The 16,105-nt window shown below is 40.4% G+C and overlaps 1 protein-coding gene across 1 annotated transcript; it reads left to right on the top strand.

The window, feature by feature from the left end:
• Positions 1-2,299: 2,299 nt before the first annotated feature.
• On the top strand, positions 2,300-3,226 carry LOC101120556 (olfactory receptor 13H1). Its single transcript, XM_012107337.4, has one exon. It carries the CDS (start codon positions 2,300-2,302, stop codon positions 3,224-3,226), a length of 927 nt encoding a protein of 308 aa, XP_011962727.2.
• The last annotated feature ends 12,879 nt before the right edge of the window (positions 3,227-16,105 follow it).

Genomic DNA, 16,105 nt, shown 5'->3' with positions numbered 1-16,105 from the left:
ATAGCCAGTGAGTAGCAGAAGCTTCAAGAAATGGATAGAAGAGAAGGGAAAGTTGCTGTCATGAAGGAGCACGTATACATTAGGGGGTGCTTGGCATATAAACAGCATTATCTAGGGAAGAGGCAGGTGGAAAGAAAACCTGTCTTTTAGTATGGAACAGCTGAAGAGTTGCATTCACACATTCATTAAGCAGATAATCCTTAAGAACCTTTCACGTACCAGGCACTATTCTAGGTTTTGGGCATGCAGCAGCAACTTCATTGAGTGTATATTCTAGTTGAGAGAGATAATAAAAAACATAATTGATAGATAAAATATATAATGTGCTAGAAGTAATAATTCTAAAGAGAACAGTCATGTAGAAAAGGGGGGCATAAAATGCCAGGGGTGAGATGTAAAGCTTTTACACAGGGTGGCCAAAGAAAAACTAAACAAAAAGATGCATTGTGAGTAAAGACTTGAGAGGAGTGGGAAGGTAAGGCATACAAGGATCTTGGTTTCAGAAATATGGAGTAACAAGATCAAAGAGATCAAAGGCTCTGAGAAAGGGATGAGCCATGGTGTTTAAGGAACAATGAGGAGGCCAGTGTGACTAGAGCAAAGTAAGCAAGGAAAAGAATAGTAGGCATTGCGGTCCGAGAGGTAAAGGGAAAGCAAACCATTTAGCACCTGATAGCTCATAGTAAGGAGACTGGTGCTAAATTGGGTTGAAATAAAAAGCTATAGAAATTTTTTAATGGAAGAGTAATCTGATCCAGTACTCTTGCCTGGAAAATCCCATGGACGGAGGAGCCTGGTGGGCTACAGTCCATGGGGTCGCTAAGAGTCGGAGACAACTGAGCGACTTCACTTTGACTTTTCACTTTCATGCATTGGAGAAGGAAATGGCAACCCACTCCAGTGTTCCTGCCTGGAGAATCCCAGGGACGGCGGAGCCTGGTGAGCTGCCATCTATGGGGCTGCACAGAGTCGGACACGACTGAAGCGACTTAGTAGTAGTAGTAGTAGTAGTAGTAGTAATCTGATCCAACGTACAATTTAGCTGAATCATTTGAAGTGAATGGGGGCAAAGCCAGAAAGAGGGAAACCAGTGAGGAAGTTGTTGGCAAAATTCAGGAGAGCAATGACAATGACTTGGAATAAAGAATGGCAGTGCAGGTGACAAGAGGAATAGTTTGATTCTGAATAATATGTGTGACCTCCCAGGACTTTATACATTCATCTATTCATTCCATATCTATCAGTTACTTATGATGCCCCCCCAGGCACTGTCCTAGGTACCAAGGACAAGCCAGTAAAAAAAAAAAAAAAAAAGACAAGGTTCGGTCCTCAATCAATTTACATTCACATGGCAGACAAATAATTAAGTACTAAACCATCAAATCATTAATGCAGTTTCAAATATTGGAATGTGCTATAAGAAAAATTAAGCAGCATGAGGGGAAAGAGAGTGATGAAGGTGAGAAGAAAGTGCTTTTTCAGGTAGGCTGGTCACTTCTTACCACCTTTTTTTTTTAATTTAAATTTGTTTATTGGGAACACGTGTACACTCAAACTTTTAGAAACATCATATTAGATTGTCACATTCTTAACTGGGGCCCTGCAATCACAACATGGAAAACACCAGAAGAGCTGGAAATGTAACTCCAACTATGGACATTCGCAGAGGGTTTTCACAGACCTCAACGCTTCCATGATAAACCATGTTTACAGAGTATCACTTCAGACCAAAGAAATACTCGGCAGGACTCTATGACAAGCACCGTAGTAGATACTAGCAAAATGGGAGAATGGAGGTATGAAAAATCTAGGAGTGAGAGACACAAGCATAGGCAATATTTTAGCTAAGACTGTTAGAAGGTACCCTCTTGGTGGAGGTAAGTAACTCAAGCTGACAGATGTTCAACCATTTTTATGAATCAGATTTGTCTTGGAAAGTGAACAAGTGAGAGAAGCAGAAAGATGCCCTCCTTTTCCTCTCTTCTTACTTGGAAAACAATGAAACAAAAAGGCATCTGGCAAAAGTGGGTTGGAGAACTTTTCATATAACCATTTCAAAAGGATGGGGAATTGGCTGTTTTCCAGGGGAGGGAGTAGATTTTTAGCTTGCCCTCTGTTCCCATTATAGATATCTCATTTGTATTCTTATATCTCTGGAAGAGGACAAAGAGAATGATCCTGTACACCCTAATTATTTCCAACTTTCTTATACCATCCTTCCATGTTTATTCTCATTCTCTCAGGTAAAACTAGACAACTACATTGGCACCCATTCAATGAATAGTGGAAAGTGGAAAGGATGGCCATGGGTAATGCTACAGCAGTATTCGAGTTTCTCCTTATTGGAATATCTAACTATCCTGAGTGGAAGGTCACATTTTTCACATTGGTGCTGATCACTTACCTCAGCACATTATTGGGGAATGGACTGATCATCTTTCTTATTCACAGTGACCCTCACCTCCACACTCCAATGTATTTCTTCCTTAGTAACCTGTCTTTCTTAGACCTTTGCTATGGAACAGTCTCCATGCCCCAGGCTTTGGTGCATTGCTTCTCTGCTCATCCTTACCTTTCTTACCCACGATGTTTGACCCAAATAAGTGTCTCTTTGGCCTTGGGTACAGCAGAGTGCCTCCTACTGGCTGTCATGGCCTATGATCGTGTGGTTGCTATCGGCAATCCTCTGCGCTATTCCGTGGTCATGAATGGCTCAGTGTGTGTCTGGCTGGCTGCTACCTCATGGGGGGCATCTCTTGTGCTCACTGCCATGCTCATCTTATCCCTGAGGCTTCACTTCTGCGGGATGAATGTCATCAACCATTTTGTCTGTGAGATTCTCTCCCTTCTTAAGCTGGCCTGTTCTGATACCAGTCTCAATGAGCTTCTGATCCTCATCACAGGCATTTTTACCCTTCTCCTACCCTTTGGATTTGTTCTCCTCTCCTATGTCCGAATTGTCACTGCTGTCCTAAGGATTCGCTCAGCCCAGGGTAGGCTCAAGGCCTTTTCTACCTGTGCTTCTCATTTGACTGTGGTGGTAATCTTCTATGGGGCAGCCATTTCCATGTATATGAAACCACAGTCCAAGTCATCCTCGGATCAAGACAAATTTATCTCAGTGTTTTATGGGGCTCTGACACCCATGCTGAATCCTCTAATATATAGTCTGAGGAATAAGGATGTTAAAGGGGCAATGAGGAAAGTTATGGCAAAAAGGGCATAAGTCTTCTTTGCTCCTAAACTTCTAAAATACCATTCAGCTACATCTTCAATGATGGTAAAAACTGTTTAAAAGTTTCAATTTTACCTTTGCTGGTTGTTGTTCAGTCATTAACTCATGTCCAACTCTTTGAGACCCTATGGAGTCTATGGACTGCAGCACGCCAGGCTTCCCTGTCCTTCACGACCTCCCAGAATTTGCTCAAAAATGTGACCATTTGAATCAGTGATGCTGTCCAACCATCTCATCCTCTGTTATCCCCTTCTCTGGTGGCTCAGATGGTAAAGAATCCACCTGCAGTGCAGGAGACCCAGGTTTGATCCCTGGGTCAGGAAGATCCCCTGACCCACTCCAGTGTTCTGTCTGGAGAATTCTGTGGACACAGGAGCCTGGCAGGCTACAGTCCATGGGGTCCACAAAGAATTGAATACAACTGAGGGATTAACACCTTTACCCTTGGTACAGTAGGTGATTGTCATGTGAGAATCTTCAGGATGTGTTCACCACAAAAGCTTATTCCTACTGAGACTTCAATTTCAGTTCCAGACAATACTTTGGCGGGGGGGGTGGGGGTGGGTGGGGGGCTTCCCTCATAGCTCAGTTGGTAAGGAATCCGCCTGCAATGCAGGAGACCCCAGTTCGATTCCTGGGTTGGGAAGATCCACTGGAGAAGGGAAAGGCTACCCACTCCAGTATTCTGCCCTGGAGAATTCCATGGACTGTATAGTCTATGGGGTCGCAAAGAGTTGGGCATGACTGAACGACTTTCACTTTTCACTTTCACAATATTTTTACTCTTTCTTTACAAAAAAAAAAAAACACATTAGTAGTCACCCATTAAGTTATTCAACTTCAGGTAAATAAATTTCTCAGAATCATTTCCTCACTGACAGAAGAGACCTAAGCTGTAAGACAACCTCCTATGACTGTTAGCAGGAGGTGAGGCATAAGTGAAATTGGAAAATAGGACGAAGAATGGTGTAATAAGAGGCCAGAAGACAAATGTCAGAAATTTTACAACTTTACTGAAGGCAAGGCCTGTTGTAAAAGCACGATCCTCTCTCCACTTAACCTCAGAATCATGAGAAAATTGTATCATATCCATTTCCTACGTTAGTGTAGTGTTTCACTTTTTTTCTTTTTCTGAACTTCTTTCAAATACATTATCCCATTCTGTATTCCTAATATTGCTGTAAAGCTGGTAACAAAAGTTACCATAATCCATCCCTCATGTTAACAATGAGACAAACAGAAGCCCAGAGAAAGATTAACAATTGTCTAAAGCCTCACACAAAACAGAAAATTGCATGAAAGATTTACTGAGCATGGCCCCACCCATCAGAACAAGACGTAGACTCCCCCACAGCCAATCCTTCCCATCAGGAAGCTTCGACAAGCCTCTTATCGTTATCCATCAGAGGGCAGACAGAATGAAAACCATAATTACAGAAAACTAACCAAACCGATCACTTGGACCACAGCCTTGTCTAACTCAATGAAACTATGAGCCATGCCATTTAGGGCCACCCAAGAGGGATGGATCATGGTACAGAGTTCTGATAAAATGTGGCCCACTGGAGAAGGGAATGGCAAACCACTGCAGTATTCTTGCCTTGAGAATCCCATGAATAGTATGAAAAGGCAAAAAAGTATGACACTGAAAGATGAACTCCCCAGGTCACTTGGTGGCCAATATGCTACTGGAGAAGAAGGGAGAAATAGCTCCAGAAAGAATGAAGCGGCTGAGCCACAGTGAAAACAATGCTCAGTTGTGGATGTCGATGGTGATGGAAGTAAGTTCAATGCTGTAAAGAACAACACTGCATAGGAACTTGGAATGTAAGGTCCATGAATAAAGGTAAATTGGAAGTGGTCAAACAGGAGATGGCAAGAGTGAACATCGACAGTTTAGGAATCAGTGAACTAAATTCCAAGGGAACATTTCATGCAAAGATGGGCACAATAAAGGACAGAACTAAAGACCTAACAGAAGCAGAAGATATTAAGTAGAGGTGGCAAGAATACACAGAAGAACTATACAAAAAGGATCTTAATGATCCAGACAACCATGATGGTGTGATCACTCACCTAGAGCCAGACATCCTGGAGTGTAAAGTCAAGTGGGCCTTAGAAAGCATCAATGCAAACAAAGCTAGTGGAGATGATGGATTTCCAGCTGACCTATTTCAAATCATAAAAGATGATGCTGTGAAAGTGCTGCATTTGATATGCCAGCAAATTTGGAAAATTCAGCAGTGGCCACAGGACTGGAAAAGGTCAGTTTTCATTCCAATCCCAAAGAAAGGCAATGCCAAATAATGTTCAAACTACTAAACAAATGCACTCATTTCACATGATAGCAAAGTAATACTCAAATTCTTCAAGCTAGGCTTCAACAGTACATGAATCAAGAACTTCCAGATATTCAAGCTGGATTTAGAAGAGACAGAGGAACCAGAGATCAAATTGCCAACATCTGTTGGATCATAGAAAAAGCAAGAGAATTCCAGAAAAAAAAATCTACTTCTGCTTTATTGATTACGATAAAACTTTTGACTGTATGGATCACAACATATTGTGGAAAGTTCTTAAAGAGATGGGAATACCAGACCACCTTACCTTCCTCCTGAGAAACCTGTGTGCAGGTCAAGAAGCAACAGTTAGAGCCGGTCATGGAACAACGAACTGGTTTCAAATTGGGAAAGGAGTATGTCAAGGCTGTATATTGTCACCCTGCGTATTTAACTTATATGCAGAGTACATCATGAGAAATGCCAGACTGGATGAAGCACAAGCTGGAATCAAGATTGCCGGGAGAAATATCAATAACCTCAGATATGCAGATGACACCACCCTTATGGCAGAAAGTGAAGAGGAACTAAAAAGCCTCTTGATGAAAGTGAAAGAGGAGAGTGAAAAAGCTGGCTTAAAACTCAACATTCAAAAAACTAAGATCATGGTATCCAGTCCTATCACTTCATGGCAAACAAATAGAGAAACAATGGAGACAGTGACAGACTTTATTTTGGGGGGGCTCCAAAATCACTGCAGATGGTGACTGCAGCCATGAAATTAAAAGATGCTTGCTCCTCGGAAAAAAAGCTATGACCAACCTAGACAGCATATTAAAATGCAGAGACTTGACTTTGCCAACAAGGTCCGTCTAGTCAAAGTTATGGTTTTTCCAGTAGTCATGTTGGATGTGAGATTTGGATCATAAAGTTTAGTGCCAATGAATTGATGCTTTTGAACTGCGGTATTGGAGAAGACTCTTGAGAGTCCCTTGGACTGCAAGGAGATCAAATCAGTCAATCCCAAAGGAAATCAGTCCTGAATATTCATTGGAAGGACTGATACTGAAGCTGAAGCTCTAATACTTTGGCCACCTGATGCGAAGAACTGACTCCTTGGAAAAGACCCTGATGCTGGGAAAGATTGAATGCAGGAGGAAAAGGGGAAGACAAAGGATGAGATGATTGGATGGCATTACCAACTCAATGGGCGTAAGTTTGAGCAAGCTGTGGGAGTTGGTGATGGATAAGGAAGCCTGGTGTGCTGTAGTCCATGGGGTTGGAAAGAGCTGGACACAACTGGGTGACTGAACTGAACTGAAAGTCATACATAATTGGTAACAGAATAAAAATTAGAATTGAGATCATCTATATGTCACCTCTGAACTTTTCAATATTGTCCAGAAAAGTATCTGGAATTTTAAAATTATAAATGCACCCAATATTTATCAAGCACTTAACCATATACTAGGCACTGACCTATGTCCATTATCACATATAATTCTCACTACAATTCAGGGAAGTATCGCTATTATCAATCCATAGTAGAGATAAGGAAATTGAGACTCTTAGAGGTTCCATGATTTGCCCATGGCCATAGAGCCAGTATTTAAACCTAGATATAACTGATTTCAGATCCCATTCACTGTATCCAAATTTCAGAGGCCTTAGAGATTATTTAATGAAGTGATTTTTAACCAATTTAATTTTAATATAATTTATGTACAATAAAATTTATGTAATTACAGTGTACAATTTAAATTTTGACAGGTACCCCCAGAACCACCACCACTATCAAGCTACTTAACAATTTTATCACATCCAAAAGTTTCCTCATGGTCTTTTGTAGTCCACCCTTTCCTCCACCCCCAACCCCTGGCAACCACTCATCTGATTTTTTTCACTATATGTTAGCTTTGATTTTCTAGAATTGACTATAAGTGGAATCATACAGTATATCCTCTTCTGTGCTTGGATTCTCTTATTCAGCATGCTTTTGAGATTCATCCATGTTGTTGTAGGCATCAGTAGTTTGTTCCTTTTTCCTGCTGAATAATATTCCATCATACAATTTACTATGTTTTTAAAACTCCATTCCCTGTTACTGTACATAATATAGTGGTTTTAAACTTCAGTGCATGCAGTTCTATGGGTTTGGCCGTGGTGCCTGGAACCTGTCAATGGAGGTGAAATTTTCTGTGAAAAATTTCATTTGAAAATGGAGTTCTGATAATAAAACATTTGACAAACAATGATCTATTACAGAGCTCTTGCTTTAGATAAAGAATCAATCGCTCAGTGAACAGAATGTAAATTTCCCAAGACCATGAAACTTTTTGGAAGCAACCTGAGACAAAGGCCCAGATATCTTGTCTCCCGGTTTCACTTTTTGGGCAGTTTGACCAAACATGATGAAGTCTTCTCCAAAGCAACCTGGTGGAGAACTGGACATAGATGCACAGATAAAAAGATGATGCACAGCACCTAGATCTGAGCAAGCAGATATTCAATGCACTCGTCAGACACTGACCACTGGGAGTTGATGCCATTTTGTTTGGTACTGCAAAGAGAGTACCCGACATACAAGGGACCTGTCTCACATGTTTACTCACTAAATAAATAAAAAGAATGAGTAAATCACTTATCAAAATAGTATAATTTTCAAATACATGCAATATTTATTCAAATTCCATCTATTACCTATTTTTAAAAGATTGCAGTATTCTCAGCCACTGAAACTATGTTTTAATATCAAGAAATTAAAAAAATGCAATTATCCTCAAATTAAAAATAAAAACATTTTAAAAATAAATAAAAACTAATTTTGAAAAAATAACCCAATTGATTTAAATCTTGGATTTATTCATTCAAGCAAGGTTAACTTTCTACTTTTAACCAGGCTCTAGGTACTAGGTGCTAGGGCAAGTTTCATACATTTTATGAAATGTACTATTAAAATAAATATTTCAAATTAACATTGTGAAATAAAGTAAAATTGATGAAATCAATAAAATTTTACATGAAAAAATAATAGAGCCTTTAGGGAGGGAGAAAATCAGAAATTAGCAGAAATATTACGAGTGCTCATTTTAGTGACCTTGCTTTCAGGGGGAGAAATATTCTACTCTCTATTACAGCTCTCTATTTGCACCTTAAAATGAGAATCGTATTTTTGTTAATAATGCCTCTACTACAAAACTATAACTCTGTCACTAGATGCTTTGTCTCTTTATTGACTTGTTGGTAGAGACACAGCTTACAGACAGAGTGACATAGTGGAGTCTGGAGATGGCCCTGCCGAATTGATTCTGCTACTAACTAGTTGTGTGACCTTAATTATATCACTCTTTGGCCCTCAAATTTGCTCATCAATGCAATAGGAAAGTTCTGTGTGTTACCCAAGGATCTCTCTAGTTCTAACTTTCTGCATCTAGGTGTTATTTTATATAGATTTTTTTCTTTCCTTAAAAAGACAATAGTATCATCAATTTACTCTGAAACTTGCTTTTTCCACTTGACAATATATCATGAATATTCTTCCAGATCAATATATACAGATCTATCTGCCTGACTTTAAATGTTAACTTTGAAACAAGTAGGCATGCATAGCAGGTAGTTAACATAGCTATGGCCCTTCCAGCACCAATGTTCTGTTTCTAGGCATCTAAATCCCAGTTCAGTTCAGTTCAGTCACTCAATCATGTCCGACTCTTTGTGACCCCATGAATTGCAGCACGCCAGGCCTCCCTGTCAATCACCAACACCCGGAGTTCACTCAGACTCACGTCCATTGAGTCAGTGATGCCATCCAGCCATCTCATCCTCGGTCATCCCCTTCTCCTCCTGCCCCCAATCCCTTCCAGCATCAGAGTCTTTTCCAATGAGTCAACTCTTCGCATGAGGTGGCCAAAGTACTGGAGTTTCAGCTTCAGCATCATTCCTTCCAAAGAAATGCCAGGGCTGATCTCCTTCAGAAGGGACTGGTTGGATCTCCTTGCAGTCCAAGGGACTCTCAAGAGTCTTCTCCAACACCACAGTTCAAAAGCATCATTTCTTCAGTGCTCAGCTTTCTTCACAGTCCAACTCTCACATCCATACATGACCAATGGAAAAACCATAGCCTTGACTAGACGGACCTTAGTCAGCAAAGTAATGTCTCTGCTTTTGAATATGCTATCTAGGTTGGCCATAATTTTTCTTCCAAGGAGTAAGCGTCTTTTAATTTCATGGCTGCAGTCACCATCTGCAGTAATTTTGGAGTCCCAACAAATAAAGTCTGACACTGTTTCCACTGTTTCCCCATCTATTTGCCATGAAGTGATGGGACCAGATGCCATGATCTTCGTTTTCTGAATGTTGAGCTTTAAGCCAACTTTTTCACTTTCATCAAGAGGCTTTTTAGTTCCTCTTCACTTTCTGTCATCTGCATATCTGAGGTTATTGATATTTTTCCCGGCAATCTTGATTCCAGCTTGTGTTTCTTCCAGTCCAGCATTTCTCATGATGTCCTCTGCATATATGTTAAATAAGCAGGGTGACAATATACAGCCTTGATGTACTCCTTTTCCTATTTGGAACCAGTCTGTTGTTCCATGTCCAGTTCTAACTGTTGCTTCCTGATCTGCATACAGATTTCTCAAGAGGCAGGTCAGGTGGTCTGGTATTCCCATCTCTTTCAGAATTTTCCACAGTTTATTGTGATCCACACAGTCAAAGGCTTTGGCATAGTCAATAAAGCAGAAAGAGATGTTTTTCTGGAACTCTCTTGCTTTTCCATGATCCAGCGGATGTTGGCAATTTGATCTCTGGGTCCTCTGCCTTTTCTAAAACCAGCTTGAACATCAGGAAGTTCACGGTTCATGTATTGCTGAAGTCTGGCTTGGAGAATTTTGAGCATTACTTTACTAGCATGTGAGATGAGTGCAATTGTGTGGTAGTTTGAGCATTCTTTGGTATTGCCTTTCTTTGGGATTGGAATGAAAACTGACCTTTTCCAGTCCTGTGGCCACTGCTGAGTTTAATCCCAAAGGCAATCTAATTCAACATTGATACTAATCCATTTTAACTATGAAAAATGAATTCTATGAGGGTGCTGTGTAACAAAATCAATTCTAGATTGTTGAAAACCCCTAAAGTTGACTATCACTTGGCCACTTGATCACTCACAGGCACTGTGAGAAGCATTCCACTGTGCACCCCATTCTAGATATCTGGGTCGTGAAGCTTATCTTGCTTCACCTTGGAAAGCAAAGATTTGTTTGAAACTAAGATAGCTCTGCTAAAAATTGAGAAGAAAGTTTTCACACTGAAAAAATGTTTCAAAATGATATTTTTCAATAGAGATTTAAGAAAAAATACCATGCCCCATTCATAGGATTGGGGATTTCACTTGAGGAAAGGCAGTGAGTTATCACTATTTAGACCACAGTCCCTGGAGCCAAACTTTGTGGATTCAGAGCTTCATTCTGCCAGTCTTCTTGCACGTTACTCTCTGTGCTTCGATCTCTCCATGTGAAGTGGGCTAATGTAACACTACTTATAGTGTTCAGAGTTTGATCGTGGAGACAGAACCACTCTAGTTATATCAGGCAGGAAGGGATTTAATAAAGAGAATTAGAGGCCTATGAAGCCTTTGGAAGTGTGAGAGGGAAGGTAAACGAATGTTGCCAACAACTTTAGACAGTTGCAGGAGTTGCAAGAATCTTGGGAAGTTTTAAGGAAACTGTTACCAATGGTGTCACTGAAGTAGATGCTTCAAGGAACAATGCTCAAAAGCCGCTGAAATCTCTGCTAACAAAGTCTACATACTTTTACAATACAGCTGACAGCTTAAAAGGATGGGAATGGTGTTGAATGTGACTTCATAGCTTGGTTATAAGAACTGTATGACTCAAGTCATGTAAAGCACTTAGAAAAGCACCTGGCCTATAGTTAGAGAACAGCACGTGTTAGCTGTCATCGTGAAGGCTGGATCACATGAACCTAAGACACCAGGAATTTAAATGCCTGTATGCTTCTTAAATAGTGCTTTTCAAGGCTGCTCCCTCATCCAGGCATTCAAGCATCTGTACATATATCACTCATTTCACAGGCACTTATTAACTACCTACTATACAAGTACAGTGCTATTGCCAGAGATGGAGTGGTCAAAAAAACATATTTGATCCTTCCGCTCAAAGAATTCACTGTCTAGGTGTGAAGAAAAACATATACACAGGCAGCATTACTATGTGAATTTATATCTTCCTAGTTCTTAAGATTATAAACACTTTATACACTTTACGGTTTATCTTCTTCTTGAACATATATTACCTCATATCATCTTCAAAATAATTTGATGAGATAAGCAAGCAGATATTATTACTATTGTGAAACTGACATTAACAGATGATAAAGAGCTGTAAAAAGGCTGTGATATTATCAAGGTTAGCAGTTAGTGATATAACTGGGATTAGAATACAATTCTCCTAGAATTATTGAGGTGGCAATTACTGATTGTATACAAATATCAAATCATTATGTGTACACCTGAAACTAATATAATGTTATGTGTCAATCATACCTGAATAAAAAATTAATTTAATTTAAATAATACAATTCTGATGCCTGATGCTCTTTTTGAGGTGAGCCTGATGGGTTCAGGAGTCTTTGAAAAAGAAAAGTAGGAAGAAGGTAAAGCTGTTGCTGAATTGAGAAAGGGAAAAACATTAGATTTTCAGATTGTCCAGTACTCTTGCCTGGAAAATCCAATGGGTGGAGGAGCCTGGTAGTCTGCAGTCCATGGGGTCGCTAAGAGTCGGACACAACTGAGTGACTTCACTTTCACTTTTCACTTTCCTGCATTGGAGAAGGAAATGGCAACCCACTCCAGTGTTCTTGCCTGGAGAATCTCAGGGACAAGGGAGCCTGGTGGGCTGCCGTCTCTGGGGTCGCACAGAATCGGACACGACTGAAGCGACTTAGCAGCAGCAGCAGCAGCTAAAAAAATCTGACCCTAACTCTTATTGGCTATACAACCTTGGGCAACTTCCTGTCTCAATTTCCTCATCTATAACAGGATGACAATCATAGGACTGAATTTATAAGGTTGTTAAAACGATTGGATCAGTTGATTTTATATAAAATGCTGAGAACTATGGCTGGGACATAGTAAGTTCTCAATAAGCTTTATCTATTGTTGTTATTTAGAAATAACAAGGGAACATTTCATGCAAAGATGGGCTGGATAAAGGACAGAAATCGTGTGAACCTAACAGAAGCAGAAGATATTAAGAAGAGGTGGCAAGAATACACAGAAGAACTGTACAGAAAAGATCTTCACAGCCAAGATAATAACGATGGTATGATCACTCACCTAGAGCCAGACATCCTGGAATGTGAAGTCAAGTGGGCCTTAGGAAGCATCACTGTGAACAAAGCTAGTGGAGGTGATGGAATTCCAGTGGAGCTATTTCAAATCCTGAAAGATGATACTGTGAAAGTGCTGCACTCAATATGCCAGCAAGTTTGGAAAACTCAGCAGTGGCCACAGGACTGGAAAAGGTCAGTTTTCATTCCAATCCCAAAGAAAGGTAATGGCAAAGAATGCTCAGACTACCACACAATTGCACTCATCTCACATGCTAGTAAAGTAACGCTCAAAATTCTCCAAGCCAGGCTTCAGCAATACGTGAACCATGAACTTCCAAATGCTCAAGTTCATTTTAGAAAAGGCAGAGGAACCAGAGATCAAATTGCCAACATCCGCTGGATCATGGAAAAAGCAAGAGAGTTCCAGAAAAACATCTCTTTCTGCTTTATTGACTATGCCAAAGCCATTGACTGTGTGGATCACAATAAACTGTGGGAAATTCTGAAAGAGATGGGAATACCAGACCATCTGACCTGCCTCTTGAGAAATCTGTACGCAGATCAGGAAGCAACAGTTAGAACTGGACATGGAACAACAGACTGGTTCCAAATAGGAAAGGAGTACGTCAAGGCTGTATATTGTCACCCTGCTTATTTAACTTATATGCAGAGTACATCATGGAAGAAGCACAAGCTGGAATCAAGATTGTTGGGAGAAATATCAATAACCTCAGATATGCAGATGACACCACCCTTATGGCAGAAAGTGAAGAGGAAGTAAAAAGCCTCTTGATGAAAGTGAAAGAGGAGATTGGAAAAGTTGGCTTAAAGCTCAACATTCAGAAAACTAAGATCATGGCATCTGGTCCCATCACTTCATGGCAAATAGATGGGGAAACAGTGGAAAGTGTCCGTCTTTATTTTTTTGGGCTCCAAAATCACTGCAGATGGTGACTGCAGCCATGAAATTAAAAGACGCTTACTCCTTGGAAGAAAAGTTATGACCAACCTAGATAGCATATTCAAAAGCAGAGACATTACTTTGCCAACAAAGGTCCGTCTAGTCAAGGCTATGGTTTTTCCAGTGGTCTTGTATGGATGTGAGAGTTGGACTGTGAAGAAAGCTGAGTGCCAAAGAATTGATGCTTTTGAACTGTGGTGTTGGAGAAGACTCTTGAGCATCCCTTGGACTGCAAGGAAATCCAACCAGTCCATTCTGAAGGAGATCAGCCCTGGCATTTCTTTGGAGGGAATGATGCTGAAGCTGAAACTCCAGTACTTTGGCCACCTCATGCGAAGAGTTGACTCATTGGAAAAGACTCTGATGCTGGGAGGGATTGGGGGCAGGAGGAGAAGGGGATGACCGAGGATGAGATGACTGGATGGCATCACCAACTCGTTGGACGTGAGCTTGAGTGAAGTCCGGGAGTTGGTGATTGACAGGGAGGCCTGGCGTGCTGCAATTCATGGGCTCGCAGAGTCGGACACGACTGAGCGACTGAACTGAACTGATTGTTGTTATTATACAGTTATTATTACTAACACTGAAGTCTCATTTGACTCAGAAGTAGTTGGTGTTCATCTCACTGTGTTCCTTCCCTCTTTTTTCCCTGCTAGTGATATGCATACCAACTGTTTCTGATTAAGTATAAGCAGCAGGTCAAGCACTTTTTCAGTACAGCATCATGATGGAGTGAGAAAAGCACATGATTAGGTGTCAGGGAGTCTGGATCCTAGTCTGGGTTCTGCTGCTAATGAGCTATGAGACTCTGGATGAGAGTTAACTTCTCTGGACTGCATTTGTCCAACAGGGAAAAAATGTATTCTTTAACCTGTCTCAGAAGGGTTGAAAGATCAAATGAGATCATAGATGTTAGACACTAGAAAGCTAAAAGTACTCTACAAATACTACACAATGGTATTTTCATTATCCTCATACTTAACCTCTACATCTTCTCCTCACTTACCCTTAACGACCACTCACTCACCGAATCTTATTGATTCTTGCTCTGAAATATTTTTGAAATCCATCTCTTCTCTGTCCTCAGAGCACCTGCCCTAGTTCACAGCTTCCTCAACCCTTAACAGGATGACTGTAATCAGCTCCTATTTTTCTTTAATCCATTCTCTCTCTAAACTAGCCATCCAATCAACTTCTCCAGAATGACTATCTAAATGGAAAAATCTCATCATATTAAACCTTCCTCTACAATCCCACTCCAAGATTAGAAACTTGCAGTGGGTCCCTATTGCCCATAGGATGCATGCTTTTGTACTGAGCCAACTCAGTTGTGTCTAACTCTTTGCGACCCCATGGACTGTAACTCACCAGGCTCCTCTATCCATGGGATGTGCCAGGCAAGAATACTGGGGTGGGTTGCCATCTCCTTCTCCAGGGGATCTTCCTGATCCAGGGATAGAACCTGGGTCTCTTGCATCTCCTGTATTGGCAGGCAAATTCTTTCCTGCTGAGCCACTGGTGAAGTCCTACCTATAGGATATACAACATTACTTGAGACACTTGCAAACCTGTTTATCCTTATTCTCTACCTTAACTCTGCAGACCCCAGGCCCCAGGAAAGCAATACTTTTTTCTGACCCCTGTATGTATATATGCCGCTGTGTACACTGTTCGCCTGCAGTGATCTTCCTGTCTTCTCTGCCTGGCAAAACCTCAGTCATCCTTCAAGTTCAGATCAAATGTCATGTCCTCAGTGAAGCCTTCACCAGAGCATACTCCATTCTGTTTAAACCTGGACAGGTGACTTAATTCCATCTTCTTTTGCTTAATAACATTCAGTTCAATCTTAAATTCAACATCTTCCATGTTATTTTATAATCAGTTGTTTTGGAGTTTTTATCCCAAATTAGATCATAAGTTTATTGAGAACAAGAAGGTTTTCATCTGTTTCCCTAGCATAGTTCCTGGCACAGAGTACATATATAATAAGAATTTGTTAAGTGAATACGTGGCCAACTAATACTTAACTATCTGGGGTAAAATACAGCTATTTTTAAAGTTCCAAGCTATTACAGACTGATATTTTACAAAATACAACAAAAATATTATGGCAATGTCAAATCACTTTAAAAGTTACTGTTTACTCTCAATTCTGTTTTTATCTCATTGAAAACATTTTGAGAAGCACTCCCTGGTGGCTCAGTAATAAAGAATCTGCCTGTAATTAGCCTCCAATTAAAATAAATAAATTTTTAAAAAAGAATCTGCCTGCAGTGCAAG

This window comes from Ovis aries, chromosome X (assembly GCF_016772045.2).
Source record: "Ovis aries strain OAR_USU_Benz2616 breed Rambouillet chromosome X, ARS-UI_Ramb_v3.0, whole genome shotgun sequence".
NCBI classification, from domain to species: domain Eukaryota; kingdom Metazoa; phylum Chordata; class Mammalia; order Artiodactyla; family Bovidae; genus Ovis; species Ovis aries.
Note: the sequence above shows the minus strand (reverse complement) of the source record. Positions and strands in the feature narration are given on the sequence as shown.